We start from the raw sequence: 18,642 nt of genomic DNA, 5'->3' as shown, positions 1-18,642 counted from the left end.
ATATATATATATATATATATATATATATATATATATATATATATATATATATATATATATATATATATATATATATATAATACTCCACCTATTCTTTTTTAAAATTTGTGAAGAATTAATATAATTAGCCGTTCACCAAATGTTTAAACTAGAAATAGCCGGTGAATGTCTAATATATGTATAATTCATGAATTACGTATACTATGTGTATAACTGTGTATAATGAGTTTATAGGTTATTCATACTGACTATAAAAAATAAACCGTGAAGTTGACCAGCTATTTGTGTAAAAAACGAATTATTTGTCACTCCAAGCAAGTAAATTTTATCTGGAATAATTATTATTTTAAAGAAAAATAATCCTATTAATTGTAAGACTCCAAAGGTATATGGTCATTATTCACTCATTTAAGTCAGAGATAAAGATAATTTAGTCAACTTTATTTAAAATTAATTTTATTAAATATTTTCTTAATTTTTGTGCCAAAATATTAAACCGGAAGAGTACTTCAATTCTGCAAATTTGCGCAACATGCATTGATTTTCGAGGCTCCAGGAGATGTTATTGCCACGTAATATTTTAATGTAATCTCTAAATTTTATAACTGAAACTCTTTTGGATCAATTTTATGTGGCACAAATCTAGTTCCGAAAGCAATAATTTTACGTTAATATTATCTCATTAGCAGTAAATAATTTAGAGGATTTACTTCTCTAATACACCTTCCGAATTCTTAGGTTTCATGTCTAAGAAGTGATAAGTGAATGTCTAATTCCAAAGTACCTGTCTATACTAACACTTTACTATAAAGTCAAGCTTTTATTGGAACTAATTTACATATTATATTATATTATATGTTTTTTATAGCAGCATTTTGCTATAACAATCAAAAATATCCGGAAAAAATGGAGCTGTTATATAGAGATTTGACGGCAGTAGTATTCTTGCTTGGTTTGGATTAGTCCATTTTCTAGTAAGTCGAATCTCTTCCAATTATGAACATTTATTTGGTCAAAACTTTGGAGATTCTGCATATCTATTCCAAATTCATACTAAATCAATTGAGGATTAGGATTAGCTCCAGTGAAATTAGCTCCACTAAATTTCAATGGAGCCGTGGATATAAGCCACGTTTGCAAGTAAAATATTAATGGCCTGGATCAATTTCTATGATACTCTTCGAGTCTCTTATTCATTTTTTTATTTCAGCTTTAAATAATAGGAGAATTTAATAACACAAGATATTTATATAGAATACTCTTTCAGTTTTCCTTTACCTATTTTATGTACTAAACAAATATTTTAACAAATTTAAAAAAAAAAAAAAAAGGACACCTAGATTTTAAAAATCATTGTCAGTGTTCACAGAAGAAAAATATACGTATTTACTTTTGTATTTATTTAACAAAAAGGCATACTTCTTCAATTTTACTGCACTTGTTTTTTATTTGTTTTCGTACTCCATTGATTTTTATTTGTGATTATAAGAAGTAGGGTGTTCATAAAAATTCGAAAAATTGAACCAAATCGAAAATCAAATCAAACCGACCAAAAAAACCGATACTTTTTGGTTTGGTTTGGTTTTGGTTTTGAATTTTAAAAACTAATCAAATTTGGTTTGGTTTTGGTTTTAATCAGAAAAAAGCCGAAAAATAACCGAACCAAACCGACTATAGGAGTAGCTATTTCAAATTTATTATTACACCTATATATATGTATATTTTTATACAAAGTTTCAAAAATTTAATGGTAAATGTTAATAGTTTGCACTTTTAGTATAGTGTTTTACCTTTACATTCTAGTTTGATTGGTAGTTTTCTTTTGTTAAGTGTAAGAATCCATTTCGTGTTAATAATAATTAAATTCACGAATTAGAAATGCTGTAATATACTCTTTCCCATAACTTCTCATACCAGAATATATTTTTAATTGAGTCCTTAAATTATTCATCACTATTTGATTCAATTATCATTAATATATCTTGGTAAATAATAGATTTCTCAAAGGGCAATTGATTTGATAGTGTTACGTTGAAAATGTGGTCTCCGGAATATGTGTTTGGTAGTGTATGTCTTATATTTTAAAAAAAAAACGACAAATAACCGAAAAAATTGAAAAACCGACAAAACCCGACATAAACCGAATCGAGAAAAAACCGACTTAATTGGTTTGGTTTGGTTTTAATATTTGAAAAACCAACTTACTTGATTTGGTTTCTTTTTAGGGGAAAACCGATCCAAACCGAACCATGAACACCCTAAGAAGTACGTATATATTAAGAAAAGAGGACAAATTCTTGTTCTCTTCCTTCTTTTTTTTTCCTTCCGAAAAGTGGATAAATTCCACTACTTCTTGTTTATAAACATTTTTGAATGTATAGGACAACTAAAGCAAAATTGAGAAGTATTTTTATGCAAGAACCATGGGCTTTAAAATATAATTTAATGGTGAAATAAATAAAAAATGGAATGAGTATAATAGAAATTGATCTAGGCCATTAGTACTTCTCTTTCACACGTGGCATACATCCACTGCTCCATTGAAAATTAATGGAGCTAATTTTACAGTAGCTAATCTTTTCACCTCAAAATAATAGTCGAAAAATGTATAACTTTTATATATATTTTTTATTTTTCTATATGTTATACATAAAAAAATATAAAAAAGTTATACACTTTTACGGCTACCGAATATAAATAGTTTCGGGCTAAAAGTAATCTTTGCCCGAAAATATTCTCTCTTTTTTCAGACTATCATATCATTGCATATACACTTCCGTTGCCTTTTCACCAAACAGTAAAATAAGAAGAAAAAACAAAAGCAGCCCGGTGCACAAAGTATTCCACGTTCATGCAGGGTCCAGGAAAGGGCCGCACCCGAAAGCTGATATTTGTACCTAACTCTTACTACAACAACAACAACAGCAACCCAGTAGAATCCCACTAGTGGAGTCTAGGGAGGATATAGTGTATGCAGAACTTGGCTGTTTCCAAAATACCTCGGCTCAACAGACGAGCTAACTCTTACTCAAACAATAAAAGATCACACACCATGTAATAACAACATAAAGAACAACGCTAGCACCACTACTCTTGCAACAACACAAGTCAGATTGCAACAACACAAGGTGACTCAGGGTTCAACTATAACTCTTGCTAGTAGTATTACTCGCGCAAAATTATCGTTTACACTTATCCATGGGTCAAACAGGATATGCAAAAAAATCTGAAGGTACCATGGTAATTTATTTTACCTATGCTCCAAGGGAACCGAAATATATCCAACATCTTGATAGGAATGTCTTTAGCAGTCCTGATTTTCCAGTCAGTCCCTTGTATTATAATGAACCCGGGAACATAAAACTTCCCATATGTAGAGCAAAGCAGGATATCGATCACATAGAAGGCTCTCGTAGTGCAGTGGCCAAATTCAGTTCGGGTTCTAATTCACCTAATGGGGTGAAGAAGCAGTCAACCATGTCGATGGTAACTTCTTCCAGCCGCGTGGGACCCCACTGAATGTTCAGTACAAGAACGAATAAGTTTCCTTTTCTTCTCTTAGCTAAAATAAGAGAGAGGGGAGAGGGTAGGAAATTAAGCATGCATGGAAGACTGTTCATTACCTTTGGAGCAAAGTCCTTGTCAACCAATCTAGCACGAACACCCTGAAAATGTTTTTGAGGATAAATATCCTACCTTAACATAAAAAATCTCAGTGGAAAAAATGCTACATTTGCTGGTATATGAAATTTAGTTTTCAAGAGCTCATTGGTTTGAGTTACAAAAAAGGGCAGCCCAGTGCACAAAGCATCCCGCGTTCATGTCGGGCATGGGGAAGGCCTGCACCCCAAAGGGGTGTATAATGTAGGAAGTCTACCTTGATGCAAGCACCAGTGGCTGATTCCACGGCTCGAACCCATGACCTATAGGTCACACGGATACAATTTTACCATTGCTCTGAGGCTCCCCTTCCATTTGTTTGAGTTATAAGAAAATATAATACTGACATAAAAAACTCTGCAATACTAATAATAGAACGTTTAGATTCCACCATGAAACCTACATTACTTAATGCAACCCTGTATTACTAATACAAAAGATGGTTTCCGATATAAACTCTGCATAATCTGCATGGGTGATCTTTCATGATTACGGAATTTATGAATGATTTAAGCGGAATAAGATGTGAATCATCTTCAGTTCTAATCCAGGTATTGCCAATATGCTTATTCTTAAGATTGCAAATCACTAGATTACCCTTTTTATTCCAGTTTTTACTTTGGCAAAAGATAGGGAGGTACAATGCAGAAAATGCTAAGTGATTTCATCCCATCTACCTAAGCCTTGGTGACAGAGTTACCTTGTAGTTGTTGGTGGGAGGTAGCAAGTATACATGGAAATAGCCAAAGTACGCGTAAGCTGGCCGGACACCACTGTTTTTTTTGTGTGTGTATATAACCTCACATTTAAGGTACAATGATTTACTTCCAGCACTCAGAAATTTTTTCCTCCTTCCCTCTCCCTCCACATTCTATAACGTATATGGTGCACACAAACTTGTACAGTCAAGTGTTAGAGGAAGACATACCTCACAGAAATCACCGGACATCCGTTTGGACACCCAATTAACGGATATGCGATATTCACGAACTAGACACTGATCAAGGGGTTGAAATCTGCCTTCTCTAATCTACATTTTGGCAGCAAAAATGAAGTTTAAATCATGAAAAATCTGGAATGCAAAAGCAAAGGAAATGGTTAGCAGCTTACTGATTTCAAAGCCACTTTCAAACTCAATGGGGAGGCTTCTTTCATTTTATTAAGAGCTGCATTACACCATTCATCATGAGATTCTGCCGCCTCTCTTTCCTGCGTTTCACGACAGAGTAAACCAAGTTAAGGAACTCAGTGCAATTAAAAAAGAGAAATAAGCAAATGTTATAAGAATAGTAAAGTCCATAAAGCATGTCTAGAAAAACCATCCTCCATAACCCCTAGCAACAGAAATAAACCAGAACTTTAACAACAGCTAAACTAGATTTCTCATTTCTGAGATCAGAATACACATACACTTTTAAGGCAACACATTAAACCAATCAAAAGCGCCAGCTGAACAAATCCGAAGATCAATATCCAGGAGGAAAGGTCTTAAAATAATGTCCTAACTTCTATTACCATGCTTTAAGGCATACAAAAAGAAGCAAGAAAAAGAGAGGGAAAAAAAGACGTAGAAACTAAATAAGACCGATCCATAGCCAGAATTGCTTCACAATTATCTTTACAGCATTGGCTAGTCAATATAGTCTCTACCAAAATCACCTATTGTTCGATACTTTGTTGGAAAAGACAACTTTTAACCCTTTTTGGACTTTTTCTTTATGAAGTTTTTGGACTTATTTTTTTAGTTTTTCAATATATTTCAGCTTCAATCTTCTTATTGGACATGATCTCGGCTAAATACTTGTCAAAGCATTTGGTGTAGCGTATAGCAATAACCTATGTATGGCTGACAGAGATTTCTAGGTCATAATTCACAGGCAGCTCTAGTATTTCTCAATTTAATATATGCAAGCACTAAATTTAATAAGCTGCTCCGGACTGTGAACTATTGTTGAATAATTTATAACTAAAGAGCAAGATTAAGATGTAAACCTCCGGTTGATAAAATATTCAAAATGCCCACTATTTGGGACCTTCATAACATAGATGGCAAATCTTCTGGAACAGGATGAATATAACTTGTTTTTATGAAGTAAGGTATTATATAGCTGGCATCAAGAAGATGCAAAATAGTGCCAGGATGAATATAACTTAAATAACAAAAATAGCATCTTTGGGGCTACCCTTTCAAATGGATTTGAATAATACTGATAGGAAATGGTGCTATCCAATTTGGTTTCTAGTGTTTCAATACATGCTTCTCAGGGTTCAACACTTTAACGCTTGACACAACATTCTGATAATTCAGAGAGTAACTTTTCTCTGGGAATTTATAGTAGACCGTGTTATGCCACAAACCCAAACCTTTGTACATATTGGCTTTACCAGAATGCTGAAAAACATAATTCTTGATATTATAGATCAGTACAAGTTATGTGTCTGCATTGTACATAGAGAAAGAAAGGACAATAAGAGAGAGAGAGAGAGAAAGAAAGAGTGTGTTTCGTGAGTGTGTGTGTGTGAGAGAGAGAGAGAGAGCACTTACCAGACCTTCTATAATTTCCTCAACTGTATCCTGGCTAAAGCATTTATCGATTTTCTCAAATCTGGATCACAAAAAGGGGTTAAGAAAAAGGAAAACGGAAAGAGGGCAGACTAAAATGAAATGTGATAGAAAAAAAATGAATTTTCCTGCGAGCAAAAGAAAAGACAACATTGGCATCTTTAATGGATGTAAAGATACATCCAAAATTTCACCGAAGACAAAAAAGGGTTAAAGAGAACTTTATCGACTAGTGGTTCAGAAAGGATTGACCTGTGGACTTGGAAGATGATATGGAAGACCAAAGCCCCCCCCCCCCCCCCCAAAACCACAAACAAACAATATAGCTTTTTTCTGATGGCTAAATCACATATAGAACTGTTTAATTCATGAAAACCTGCAGAAAAGAGGCATCAAGATCTAGAGTAGATGCTTTTTTGTTTGAATCAAATGACACCATGCCCGTTCTTACACAGCAAAAAGACATGACAAATCTGGTGTATGTTTTTGAACTTAGCTGGAGTATAGTGGGTAACTTCTCAAACCCCAAAATGGTACTTCAGTTTATGGAGCTGGCGGAATATGAGAGTACACAAGAATCAGACAGATCCGGGACACCATTTAGCGGAAAAACAGTCTCAGGATTAGAGGGAGGTTGGGTATCAGGAGATATCCATTCCAGTGCAGCATTTCTTGGGAAATGGACCAAACACTTCAGGGAGAGATAATATCTGTTAAATACGGGATAGTAGATAATGGATGGCTTTCTGGTTAAGGGGCCAATATTTCTGGAGTAAAGTTTGTGGAAGGGGATTATGACGAGAAAGTGGAGATTCTTTAGAGGTATGTATGAATGTTGGACAAGGTATAGTGTTTATTTTGTATCATAGTCACCTAACTTTTAAAAATTCCATGTTTTCAGTTTGAGTTTGTACTGGATATAGCACATATATTAACTCGTATTAATTATTATAGCCAGAACACTCATTAATAGAATATTGATGTTATGGCCAATGCTTACTAGATAACATAAGGTCACCACATTGTTACCCATATTCTCCTCTCCCTCCAATTTCATCTCATTTAATCTTCGTGTCATTTTTCTGCCACTACCTTTTCTTTCCCTCTCTTTTTTTTGGGCGGCTTGCGTTCTCTGAATCTCTCCTTTCCCTTTTCTTAATTTGCATTATTATTAACAAACAGGGTAAAAGGGGGTCGTAGAACATCCAAAAGATATTGCATGTTAAAGTACTGATATATCGTACCACCATGAGTTTCTAAAACATGTCACTGTCTTAAAACTTCTTAAAAGAATCATTTAACTGAATCCTACAGTAATCTACTCTCCTCCCCTCCAAATCCATAGACTTGAGCAGGCCCCCCAGCATTGACAATGAGCATGTCGTAGAAATAAAATGATGGAAGAAGGGAAACAAAAATAAAACATTACTTGTGCAGAACACTCTTGCTATCTGGGTAAACAAGGTCACCATACTGGGCTAGAGAATTTTCAATGACAAGACGATCATCTGTGATCAATTTACCGAGACGTTCTTCCATCCAAGGAAGCCTCTGTTGAAACAGCAAACATCAGAGCTACTAAAAGGAAGAATAGGAGTTGAGAATATAGTTATAGATTAACTTATTACTAACTTCTTTGAGTGAATAGTGGGTAGCAAGACCACAAGCAATCATTTCTACACCATTAAGCTTTTCTCCTGTTAAAGCCAAATACTCCCCTGCAAAGAGATGCCACTATTAAACTCTAGCATCAAAGTTTCTATCACAGTCAAAGTAGTCGAATACATTGATATGTAAATTGCTTTAACAATCAGCATGTTTTCAGCAGTAACTAACAAAAGGAATAAAGAGAATTCATCAGAGAAATTACTGCCATTTGGTGGTATGAGAAAAGTGATCTAACACATCAACATAAAAAAAAGGGAAAATTGCAAAAAGAGGGGGAAATCCAGATTTATGGATGACTTAAATGGTCAATGCAAATAACAATGCACCTCATCATCAAAGAGACACATCATCAGTTTCAGCAGGCACAAAAAGATTCGAAAGAAATGACATCAAAGTAGGAAAACAATAAGATAATAACAGAACAATGTGGCACTTCTTCTGGTCCATGTATCAACTAGCGTAGCCCCACACACAAATCTACTTATCAGTAATATTTTGTTCAAACTTGCCTAAGTAGCCAGGAAGACGAGATAGATAATAAGAAGCCCCTGCATCAGGATGAAAACCAATTTGAGCCTCAGGAGTAGAATAAACCTGCAATGATTTTGCCATTTCACTTTGTAAGTTTAGGGCATCGTCAGTATTATGGGAAAGAAAATCATGTCAGAAAATTTAATAAGCCAGCATATCATACAAAATGCTTTCTTCAGGTAGAAATCATATCATGGTTCAAAGTTTGAGCAATGTCCTATGGTGAGTATTACAATTATCACATATACCACAATATCATGTCAGCTAAAGTTTATTGAGAATTGCATGACTCACACAGCATAAAGTGTAGCCCATTCAGCACCTAAGGATGTGACCTAGTGGTCAATGAAGTGGGTTCAGAACCATAAGGTCTCAGGGTCAAATTCTAGTAGAGATAAAAAACACTAGGTCATTCCTTCCCATTTGTTCAAGCCAGGATGGACATATTTACCTGGTACCTGTTGCTGGTGAGAGGTAGCAGGTATCCCGTAGAATTAGTCTAGGTGCGCGCAAGCTGACCCGGAAACCACAGTTATAAAAAAAAATGTAGCCCATTCATTAAAGAGAATACAAGTTGGGCATGTAGGAACAATGAACCACACAAATCAAAAAGGATATAGAAGTTTTTTTGCTAGACAGGGAAATCAGGTGTTAGAGTCAGCGCCATCGAAGAAGGTACGTACAGTTCTATCAGTTACAACGCGAAACATTCCTGGAAGCGAAATACCTGCCCCACTTCCCATTGTGACACCATCCAAAATTGCCACCTGCACATAATGATCAATAATACTTGTTGACTTAAACATGTTCGCTACAGTTTGTCACGAAGTTAAATCAGAAGACAAATTGTAAGATGATCCAATGGCCTATAATGTAACACCCGGTACTTTCCAAGCATGTCTTAGCTATGACTTAAAGCATCTTATAAACTTTTAATGATCATGTGGTAATGTCAAGATGTTGTTTTAAAGAGAGGATGGTTGAAGAAGTGCATTGAGAACAAGAGAATGTTGGAAACTTAAGTAAAAAATCAAAAGGATGACTTGACTTCTTAGTTGGATAACTCTTATATTATGAAGGCATTTGGTCATAGTTTCTGAAGCAAAACTGTAGCCGTTGAAGTCTGGTTTCCAACATTTGAAACCGCTCGTCATTTCGACTTTGTTACACAAATTATGACCATTTACTCAAGAGACGCTGAGTTGAGAAAAGAAGTCAGCAGCAAGATGCACAAATTAAGTTACTGGAGTGCACTGATAGAAAATAAATTTACCGCGATGCAGTAGCTTTCCAGTACATGGTAGCAAGGTTATTTATGGTTTTTTTATTATGTTTTAGCCCTTTGACTATATAAGCATCAATCCCAATTCGGATTTTTCATGCAGTGAAACCTCCCATACAGCTTTGATGTCTTCCAAGTACTTATGGTAACAATATATTTCACTGGGCAGATTTGACATATTTCTACCTAACACCATTTACCAAGTTTGATTTATGGATTATATGCCGAGTTAAATTATTGAATTGTGCAGATAGAGATTAATGACGTGACAGTTAAAACGGGCATTTTAAATCCCTAAGATTGATACATGCGGTGAGGCAAGGGAACTTTCTGCAGAGATCTGCCAGTAAGAGAAAAGAGATACAGCAATTTGATGACAAAACTCAATGCACAACCTCACTGACAATGAAATATGCAGAAAGAGAAAAAGAACGAGGCATACTCACATTTGGCTTGAGATATGTTCCTAACAAGTAAACAAATTTATATAATGTTTCGAAGAACTTCTTGCACTCCTCAACCTTCCCTGCAGATAAAGGAAACCATGAAAATGTTTGCCAATAGTTTGTAGGCAATAAATTGCAAAACTAGCTATTATCCTCCAGAGCAGAGAATGTTGTGAGCAAGCGTACTCATCTATTATATGATCTACTATTCTCCTCTAACTATAGGAAATTCTAAGTCCATCTAAGACTTCAGTTGCAATGTATAGTATAACGCCAGCCATAAGAAGAACCTAAGTTTGATAAAATGTGACGATTATATTTCTGAGTTAGACTCATTTGATGTAGACAAGGAGAGCTTCACAAACATGGCAGCTTGACACTATCACTCTGCCAGTTCTCTCTTATGTAGCGAGGAAATCAAATAAATTCATTGATTAACATTTCGGACAGAAGGATTAATGATGATCCATTCTCTCCTACTAGGTTGTGAGAAAGAACTGTTCCACTTAAGTATTCAATTTGTTTCTTATAGGGCTCCTTATTTTCACAATTTGCAAATGCTACATCACCTTGATTACTGATTACACAGATAAGCATTTCTCTAACACAATACTCTCACAGTTCCATCTTATGCGGCAGGGTTAGGAGTCGAGCGCCAAGCTAGTCAATTTTTTGGCGCGAAGTCGGACATAAACTTCAAAAAGTTTAAAATAGATTTACATATTTAGAACTAGATAAAGTACCACAAGTCTAAAAGCTAATAATTCTAATTATTTAAAAAATATTTAAGAAAATTGTGGTTAAAAAGATCTATTCGACTCCCCAAATAGTAATAGTGCCACATAAAATGGTACCAAGGGAGTAATATATTTTTATCAAGGTGGTGTCAGGCCACGCACTTTGACTAATCTATGAGATACCTACTACCTCTCTCAAGCACAGGTACCAAATAACTCAGTCCAACACAGAGGCACACCTTTGGGTTCAAATTCCAATAGAGGCGTCAAAGGTGTTATTTTGCCTATGTTGGAATTTGAAACCTGATGTTCCATGGTCCATTTCAGCTTCATTGACTGCTAAGCCACAATTTTGAATGCCTCTAACACATTATAATTCATTAACTTTGAGTGATATTTACACCCAAGAAAGGAGAAAACAGAAAGGGAGCAGTTATTATAACATTGAGGAGGAATACACAAAATTAAAGTCATAATCACACAAAGAACTTCCGAAGCAGCAACCCTTATGTTCACAAAAGCATCAAGCATAATGATAGCAACCAAAATAAGTTTGGAAAACCTTGAAATCCTTGAAACTATATTACAAACAAGTTTACATCTTTGTTTTAATCAGAAATTTAAGATGGGAATACTTGATCATGGCAGAATTTTAAGCCGGAGTACTTGATCATTGCAGAAATTTAAGCCGGAAATAAACTTGATCATAGCATAAAATTAAGCAAGGAATACTTGATCATTGCAATAAGGGGTAAGAAACAGAACTAAAAGCGGACACACCTTCATTAATCAACTCATAAAGAGTGACGACGTCTGCTCCAGAGCAAAATGCTCTGCCATTCCCCTGCAATATATTCAATCAAAAACATAAACATTTGATGGTACGTGCAAGTTGCTGAACTACGATACTTCAAAGTAAAAATTAAAAGAACAGGAAGGTGAAAAAAACCTTGCAGTACAATACATTACCTTCATCATGACAAATCCAATATCTGAGTTTTCCTCCCAAGACTCATACAATCTACTTAAACGAGCAGCCTAGCATTTAAAATATAGTCAACAACAGACATAAAAAACCATGTAACATATTCTGCGAAAAGGAAAAGGGAAAATGCCAAACCATAGAAGGAGTAATAGCATTAAGTGCAGATGGTCTATTGAGAATAGCTGCTCTTGATTTAGCCCTTCCTTCAACCAAAACCTGTGACAACAACACATGAAACAATAACACTTCAGTATTTTAACACAGTAAATGAGGTTTTTGACGTACTTTTTCAATTCACTGAACAGGATATGTGTGAATGAACCTGTTCTTGAAGATAATCCACTTGGGCGTGGCTGGGTTGAGCAGAGAAGTGTCTACAATGGTGATTAGAGAGGAATCGGGAATCATGTCTCCGCAATGGTTGAGTCAGTGATAGTAAAACTTTCAGTTTGTGCATTCTCATTTTCTCTCTTTGTTGAGCTTACTGAGTTTTTAACTGTGAAACAGAGCACTGGGCAACGGCGGCTCTAGGGCAAGGCAAGTTAAGCCCTTGCCTTAGCCCCAAATAATTAAGGCCCCAAAAATAAAAAGTACTACTATATTATTATATAATATATACTTCATAATTTATTTTTATATAATTATTAATAAAAGATTTTAAATTTTAATAATTTTTAAAATTTTGTAGACGTAAGATTAACTGAGTTAATTGGAAAAAAATTCTCACTAAATTAAATAATATATTTAACTTCTCATCAATTTTATTTTTCTTTCTTTATGTATAGTCTTTTTTCATGGTTCTTATGATTTTACTTTCCAATTTCAACTTCAATTTTCTAAATTACTATTTCTTTTGGTCTCATTTGATTGATCCACACACCAAAAAGCAAGTTCTTTTGTGTCTCATTTTTTTTAACTAAGAAATTCCCGAGGCAAATGTCGCAAGGTTCAAAACATGATGAATAATGGGCTCACCATTTACCATTTTCATTTAAGGGAAGAATTCAATATGCGCCCTGATGAATATAAATTATTCATGTATTTTCATACGTATAAGTAAGGATTTTTAAATAAATCATGAATAAATATATTCGATTCTCCTATATTTTCTAACAAGTTTGGCAGAGGAAAGTTGAATTGAGGAAAGAGTATTACAAGCAAAACAAGGAGGAAAAAGAGCAATGCACGTGGTAAACAAGAGTGAATCAAATTTTGAAGTCACAACATGAAGTCTTCAAGTTACAACATCAACTTTGAAGTCACAACTTCAAGACTTAAAGTTGCAACATCATCTCACATTTGCTACACATTTTCTATAAATAGACACTCATAATGTATTGTAAAGTGTGTCTTAGGGGAGAAAACTAATCTTTGGTCTCTCTCTTTGTATTTAGTATTTTCTACTAGTTGTCTTTCTTTTAGAAGAATAATATTACTTCATAAGTTTTTTCTTTTAAATTAGTTTTTGTTACTTCGTAATGGAGTAACTTCTTTTGTTGGGATAGTTGACGAAGCTTAATATATATATTATAATACTATCTCAGTTTAATACATCCTTGGCTTGAAACTTTCTTTTTATACTTTGTACTGTGCCGTAATAATAGTTTTAATTAATCAGTATTATCACTTCTACATATTTTTATCTCTAAGTTATTTTTATATTGATTTTGTAATTCTCACGAAGCAAAATTGATATATAATAACCAATGAATAAAATAGTAGAGTGAGAATAATTTTTAGTAAACTATTATTCCAAGTTTAATCTTGCTTGCCTCAGTTTTAGTTCTCACGGAGGAATTGTCGTAGGCAAGATTATTGATTTTTTAGTAAAAATATTCTCACGAAGTTTTTACTACCTCTTAGCACAATTCAAGCAAGAAAAATATTTCGGTCTAATTGTCACTAGTTTTAACTCAATTAATTACATAACCTCACGGAGTGCTATTAATTGACTACTTTTTAGTGAGCTAAATATAGTTGTATTAGCAATAAGCAATTATTCCTCAGAGAAATACATGTAAAAATTGAGATTTTATTGTAATATATTATTAAGTGAATTCAACGATTCCCAACTCTTTTAAATTATAAATCTTTCGAAAGTTCTTTGTTTTTATTTAAGTAATTAACAAGTTTAAACCTCACTTTCCATCAAATTGATTCTCTCACATAGTAGTTGAAATATTAAAAGTCTGTATCATAGATGTTCCGATCTCTGTGGGACGATATCATAAAGTATACTAGAATTTGACAAAGGACGAGCAGAAAAATCCTATACACATTGGCCTCGTCAAATTTTTGGCGCCGATGCCGGGGATTAGCATACATCTACTTCATATTAAATATTTTGTTACTAATTTGAGATCTTATTATTGTTATTTATCTGTTACTATTATCACTAATTACTAAGTAGTACTATAATTACTACTGTAATATTAATATTATCATTTTCTTTTTGTAACAGCACTTTAAAAAGACAAAAAATTATATTAGTACTTCTTCCTATTTCTGCTATCATTAGCTTTTCTTCATTATATCTAGTGTAATTATTATTAGTACTATCATCTATTGTATCAATTTTTTTTCTCATTGCTAGTACTTTGACGTATTTTTTTATTTTTCAATATAGTTTGTTGTTACATATTATTATTTTCTTATCATTGTTTAGTTATAATTATTTTCTGTAATATTATATTATTATTGTTAGTATTAGTATTTCTACAATGTTATTCTTATTGATCACTATTATTCACTAGTACAACTTTTGTTTATAATTAATAATACTATACTATTTCAATTCATTGTTAGTATTGTTATTGATGCTTACTTGTTAGTTTCATTGTTTTATATTTTTATTTTATATTACTAGACTAATTACTAGTATTATTATCTATAATATTGTGGTATTTATTTTTCTTCACTAACTATTTATATTTAAATTTTACTTTAGTTTAGTTATTAATTACTAGTACTATACTAGAAATTAATGTTTTTTTTTTTTTACTTTCAAATTTTTAAGTAGTTTATGACCCGCTCTTCTATAAAAAAAATTGGCTAATTACGATCCTGAAATTGAAGGATTTCTTCGATTGCGCAGGAAAGAACAAACATCGTCTTCTCAAGGAGCCACTTGTGAAGAAATGGAAAACCAGGATGCAGATGACATTAACTCACTAGGGATCCCACCACCAGTCCATGTAGAGGATCAATTTGATGAAATGGCGCCAAGGCCAGCAAACAGAATCCTTAGGGATTATGCTAGACCTGATCGCTTCAACTGTGAATCTAGTGTTAGGAAGCCCCCAGTGGCAGCCAACAACTTTGAAATCAGAACCGGCCTGATTCAGACAATTCAACAATCTTGTATCTTCACTGGTGATACAAGTGAAGACTCACAGTCATTTAATTGATTTTCTAGAACTTGTAGAAACTGCTAAGTGCAATGGAGTACCTCCTGAAGCTATCAAGTTAAGGCTATTTCATTTTTCTTTGAAAGGAGATGTCAAGACTTGGTTGCGAAGTTTGCCTCAAGGGTGGTCCATTACGATATGGGACCAAATGACTCAGAAGTTTTTAAACAAATATTTTTCCCCTGCTAAAACAACAAAGTTAAGACAAGACATATCTAATTTCTTGCAGACTGACACTGAGTCAGTTTATCAAGCTTGGGAAAGATTAAAAGCAATGTTAAGAAAATGCCCACACCATGACATTCCTGAACATATGCAATTGTACATTTTTCACCATAGGTTAAAACCCTCTGCTAGAAATGTGATAGATGCAGATGCAGATGCAGGAGGTTCTGTAATGGGAAAAACCACAGAGGAAGCATTGCAACTGTTGAATGAAATTTCTGAGAACGCTATCCAATGGCCATATGAGCGTGTAATCATTAAAAAGGCTGTTACGATAAATTAGGTTGATGCTTTAAATACACTAACGCAACAGATTGTTTCTTTGGCACAAAAGTTTGAATCTTTTCAGGTGAATACACAACAATCAAATCAATCTGAGGCTTGTGACATGTGCGGAGGAAACCACCAGAACCATGAATGTCAAGCAACCAATCAAACGGATGAACGGGTTAATGTCATCGATTACAAGCCAAGTCCAATGGCACAGAAGCATCCATGATTTCGGTGGAGTAACCCAAATGGTGCAGAAAACTCTCAAAGCTTCCAGAAACAACAGGTACAAGGTCCGCCGGGATACTAAAGTCAAAATCGTGGGCAACCGAGTTACAGACCCTATTAGCAAGCAAGACCATATCAACAAGCAGGGTCATACCAGCAGAGGCCCCAACAAGCCCATCCAAGTCTTGATGACCTTTTGTACAAGTATATTAAGGTCACTGATGAAAAGATGGAAAGCCAAAATTCATCCCTCAAAAATCTGGAAATTCAGTTAAGTCAATTGGCAGCTCTTGTGTCAGAAAAGATTCAGGGTCCCTTACTAAGCAATACAGAGAAAAATTCAAAGGAGCACCTTAAGGCCATCACTTTACGGTCAAGTAAGGAACTTGATGAACCTTATGCAGACAGACAAGAAAAGAACCAGACAGAACAACATGTAGACAAGGGTAAGAATTTTGAAAAACCATTTGAACCATCAAAGGATAAACAAATAAAGAATAAGGAAGAAAAAATTTCTGAAAAAATGGCTGCCCCACCTGTGACAATTCCATTTCCACAAAAAATGAAACGAGAAAAGCTTGATGGTCAATTTGCAAAGTTTTTGGAAATCTTAAAACAGATTCATATTAATATTTCTTTTACTGATGCTTTATTGCAAATGCCTTCATATGCTAAATTTTTAAAAGAAATTTTGTCAAGTAAAAGGAAATTAGAAGAAGTTTCTGTGGTAATGCTTACTGAAAAATGCAGTGCTATACTTCAAAATAAGCTACCACAAAAACTTGGTGATCCTAGCAGTTTTACCATTCCGTGCATTCTGGGAGGAGTCTATTTTGAAAAATCACTTTGTGATTCTGGAGCTTCAATAAATTTGATGCCATTTTCTATCTTTAGAAAATTGGATCTTAGTGAAATGAAGGACATAGGTATTTATCTTCAGTTTGCAGATCAAAGTACTAAGAAACCTAAGGGAATAATTGAAAATGTGCTTGTAAGAGTAGATAAGTTTGTTTTCCCTGTAGATTTTATAGTACTTGAAATGAAAGAATGTACTGATGAACCAATAATTTTGGGTAGACCATTTCTTGCTACAGGAAGAGCAATCATAGATGTTCATCAAGGGCAACTAATCTTGAGAGTTGATGAAGAAAGAGTCATTTTTTATATGCAAAAGATACTAAGATTTTCAGGAGATGAGGCATCATATCTATGCTTTTCTATTGACATGATTAGTGATATTGCAGATGAATTCAAAGATAATCAATTAATTTCAGACTCAATGGAAATATGTTTGACCAGATCAGGCACCGCACAAGATGATGATCCCATAATTAGGAGAGAAACTGAAATACTGGAAAAAGATTCAGAGGATAAGGAGATGCAATCAGAAGAAGTTCAACCAAAAATTAAACTCAAAGTTCTTCCCTCTCATTTAAAATATGTTTATCTTGAGCAAGAACTATTTCCAATAATTATTTCATCTTATTTGACTTAAAACAAGAAGAAAGACTAATTCAAGTCTTAAAAGCACACAAAGGAGTTTTAGGATGGACTGTAGAGGATATCAAAGGTATTAGTCCAGCAATTTGTACGCATAGAATCCTCATGGAGGATATCTACAAGCCAATAATCCAACCCCAAAGGAGATTGAATCCTGTATGCAAGAAGTGGTGAAAAAGGGGATTGTCAAGCTTCTGGCGACAGATATTATTTATCCAATTTCAGACAGCCCTTGGGTAAGTCCAGTTCAGGTAGTACCAAAGAAAGGAGGTATGACAGTTATTGTGAGCACGTGATTTTTGCCCTATATGAATTACTCCCATAATTTCAAACAAAATAATTTCTTTTCATTATTTTTAATTTTGTGGATTTTCGTGGCATTTTCTGTTAATTGTTTGCATTTTGTTTGTATATTTTAATTAGTGAAAAATATAAAAAAAATATATATATATTGCATTTGCATTTAGGGTTTGACTTTGCATTTTTAAGAATTAACTAGTAATTAAGTATTTTATAAAAAAGGAAAAATCACAAAATAGTTTCATTTGCACTTTTGGAGTTAATTTTTGATTTTAGTAGTTTTCCTTTTTAATTCGTTAGTGGTGGTAATTTTCATTTTTAGGTGTTAGGAATTAATTAAGATTTTAGTTTAATTTTGAAAAAAAAAAAGAAAAAGAAAACAAAAGAAGAAAGGAGAACATCAGATTTGGGCCAAGCCCAATCAAATTTGCATCCAAAAATTACCCTTGACCCGCCCAATTGCCCTGCTCCAGCCCAAATCCGGTCCCCATACCCGGTCCAGCCCCCCTAGGGGCTCAAAACGACGTCGTTCTGCCTATAACAAATCCCAGCCGTCGAGGTTCCTTGATCGGACGGCTGGGAAGCTGGGCTTGTTTAGTATATAAATGTCCAAATGGACCCCCGCCCCCTCAGAACCCCCTACCCCCACCTCCGTCTCTCACCTGTTATTAGAGACCTGTAACGCCACCGCCTCCCACCGTGCACCGCCGGCCGAAAATCGCCTCCGCCGGCGGCGATCACCCAAAGGCCACCAAATTAACACCACTTGACCACCTTCCCCCCTTCTTTCCAANAGTTTTAGTTTTCAAATTCTTATTAATATCTGGTAATATGATGCCC

General features: G+C 34.2%; 2 protein-coding genes across 2 annotated transcripts; one reads left to right on the top strand and one right to left on the bottom strand.

Moving 5' to 3' along the window:
- Window positions 1–2,996: 2,996 nt before the first annotated feature.
- LOC109220829 (3-hydroxyisobutyryl-CoA hydrolase-like protein 2, mitochondrial) lies at window positions 2,997–12,442 on the bottom strand. The gene is made up of 14 exons (XM_019385294.1): window positions 12,195–12,442; window positions 12,008–12,088; window positions 11,857–11,925; window positions 11,668–11,731; window positions 10,151–10,230; window positions 9,106–9,189; window positions 8,401–8,485; window positions 7,856–7,941; window positions 7,653–7,774; window positions 6,206–6,266; window positions 4,771–4,869; window positions 4,589–4,690; window positions 3,624–3,665; window positions 2,997–3,515 (listed from the first exon to the last, which is right to left on the bottom strand). The coding sequence occupies exons 1-14, from the start codon at window positions 12,333–12,335 to the stop codon at window positions 3,396–3,398; spliced, it is 1,236 nt and encodes a 411-aa protein (XP_019240839.1). The 5' UTR covers window positions 12,336–12,442; the 3' UTR covers window positions 2,997–3,395.
- A 3,789-nt stretch (window positions 12,443–16,231) lies between these two features.
- Window positions 16,232–17,497, top strand: LOC109220827. The gene has a single exon (XM_019385291.1). The coding sequence runs from the start codon at window positions 16,232–16,234 to the stop codon at window positions 17,495–17,497; it is 1,266 nt and encodes a 421-aa protein (XP_019240836.1).
- The last annotated feature ends 1,145 nt before the right edge of the window (window positions 17,498–18,642 follow it).

This window comes from Nicotiana attenuata, unplaced genomic scaffold (genome assembly GCF_001879085.1).
Source record: "Nicotiana attenuata strain UT unplaced genomic scaffold, NIATTr2, whole genome shotgun sequence".
NCBI classification, from domain to species: Eukaryota; Viridiplantae; Streptophyta; class Magnoliopsida; order Solanales; family Solanaceae; genus Nicotiana; species Nicotiana attenuata.
This window is presented reverse-complemented; position numbering and strand designations above follow the sequence as displayed.

Bases quoted from the DNA above. Each gene is read 5' to 3' on its own strand.
- LOC109220829 (XM_019385294.1), bottom strand. From the start codon at position 12,335: ATGAGAATGCACAAACTGAAAGTTTTACTATCACTGACTCAACCATTG. The intron at 11,926-12,007 runs GTTTGGCATTTT...TTTAAATGCTAG, and splicing joins ATGCTATTACTCCTTCTATG to GCTGCTCGTTTAAGTAGATT. The intron at 7,775-7,855 runs GTTAGTAATAAG...CTGTTTCAACAG, and splicing joins CCCACTATTCACTCAAAGAA to AGGCTTCCTTGGATGGAAGA.
- LOC109220827 (XM_019385291.1), top strand. From the start codon at position 16,232: ATGGAAAGCCAAAATTCATCCCTCAAAAATCTGGAAATTCAGTTAAGT.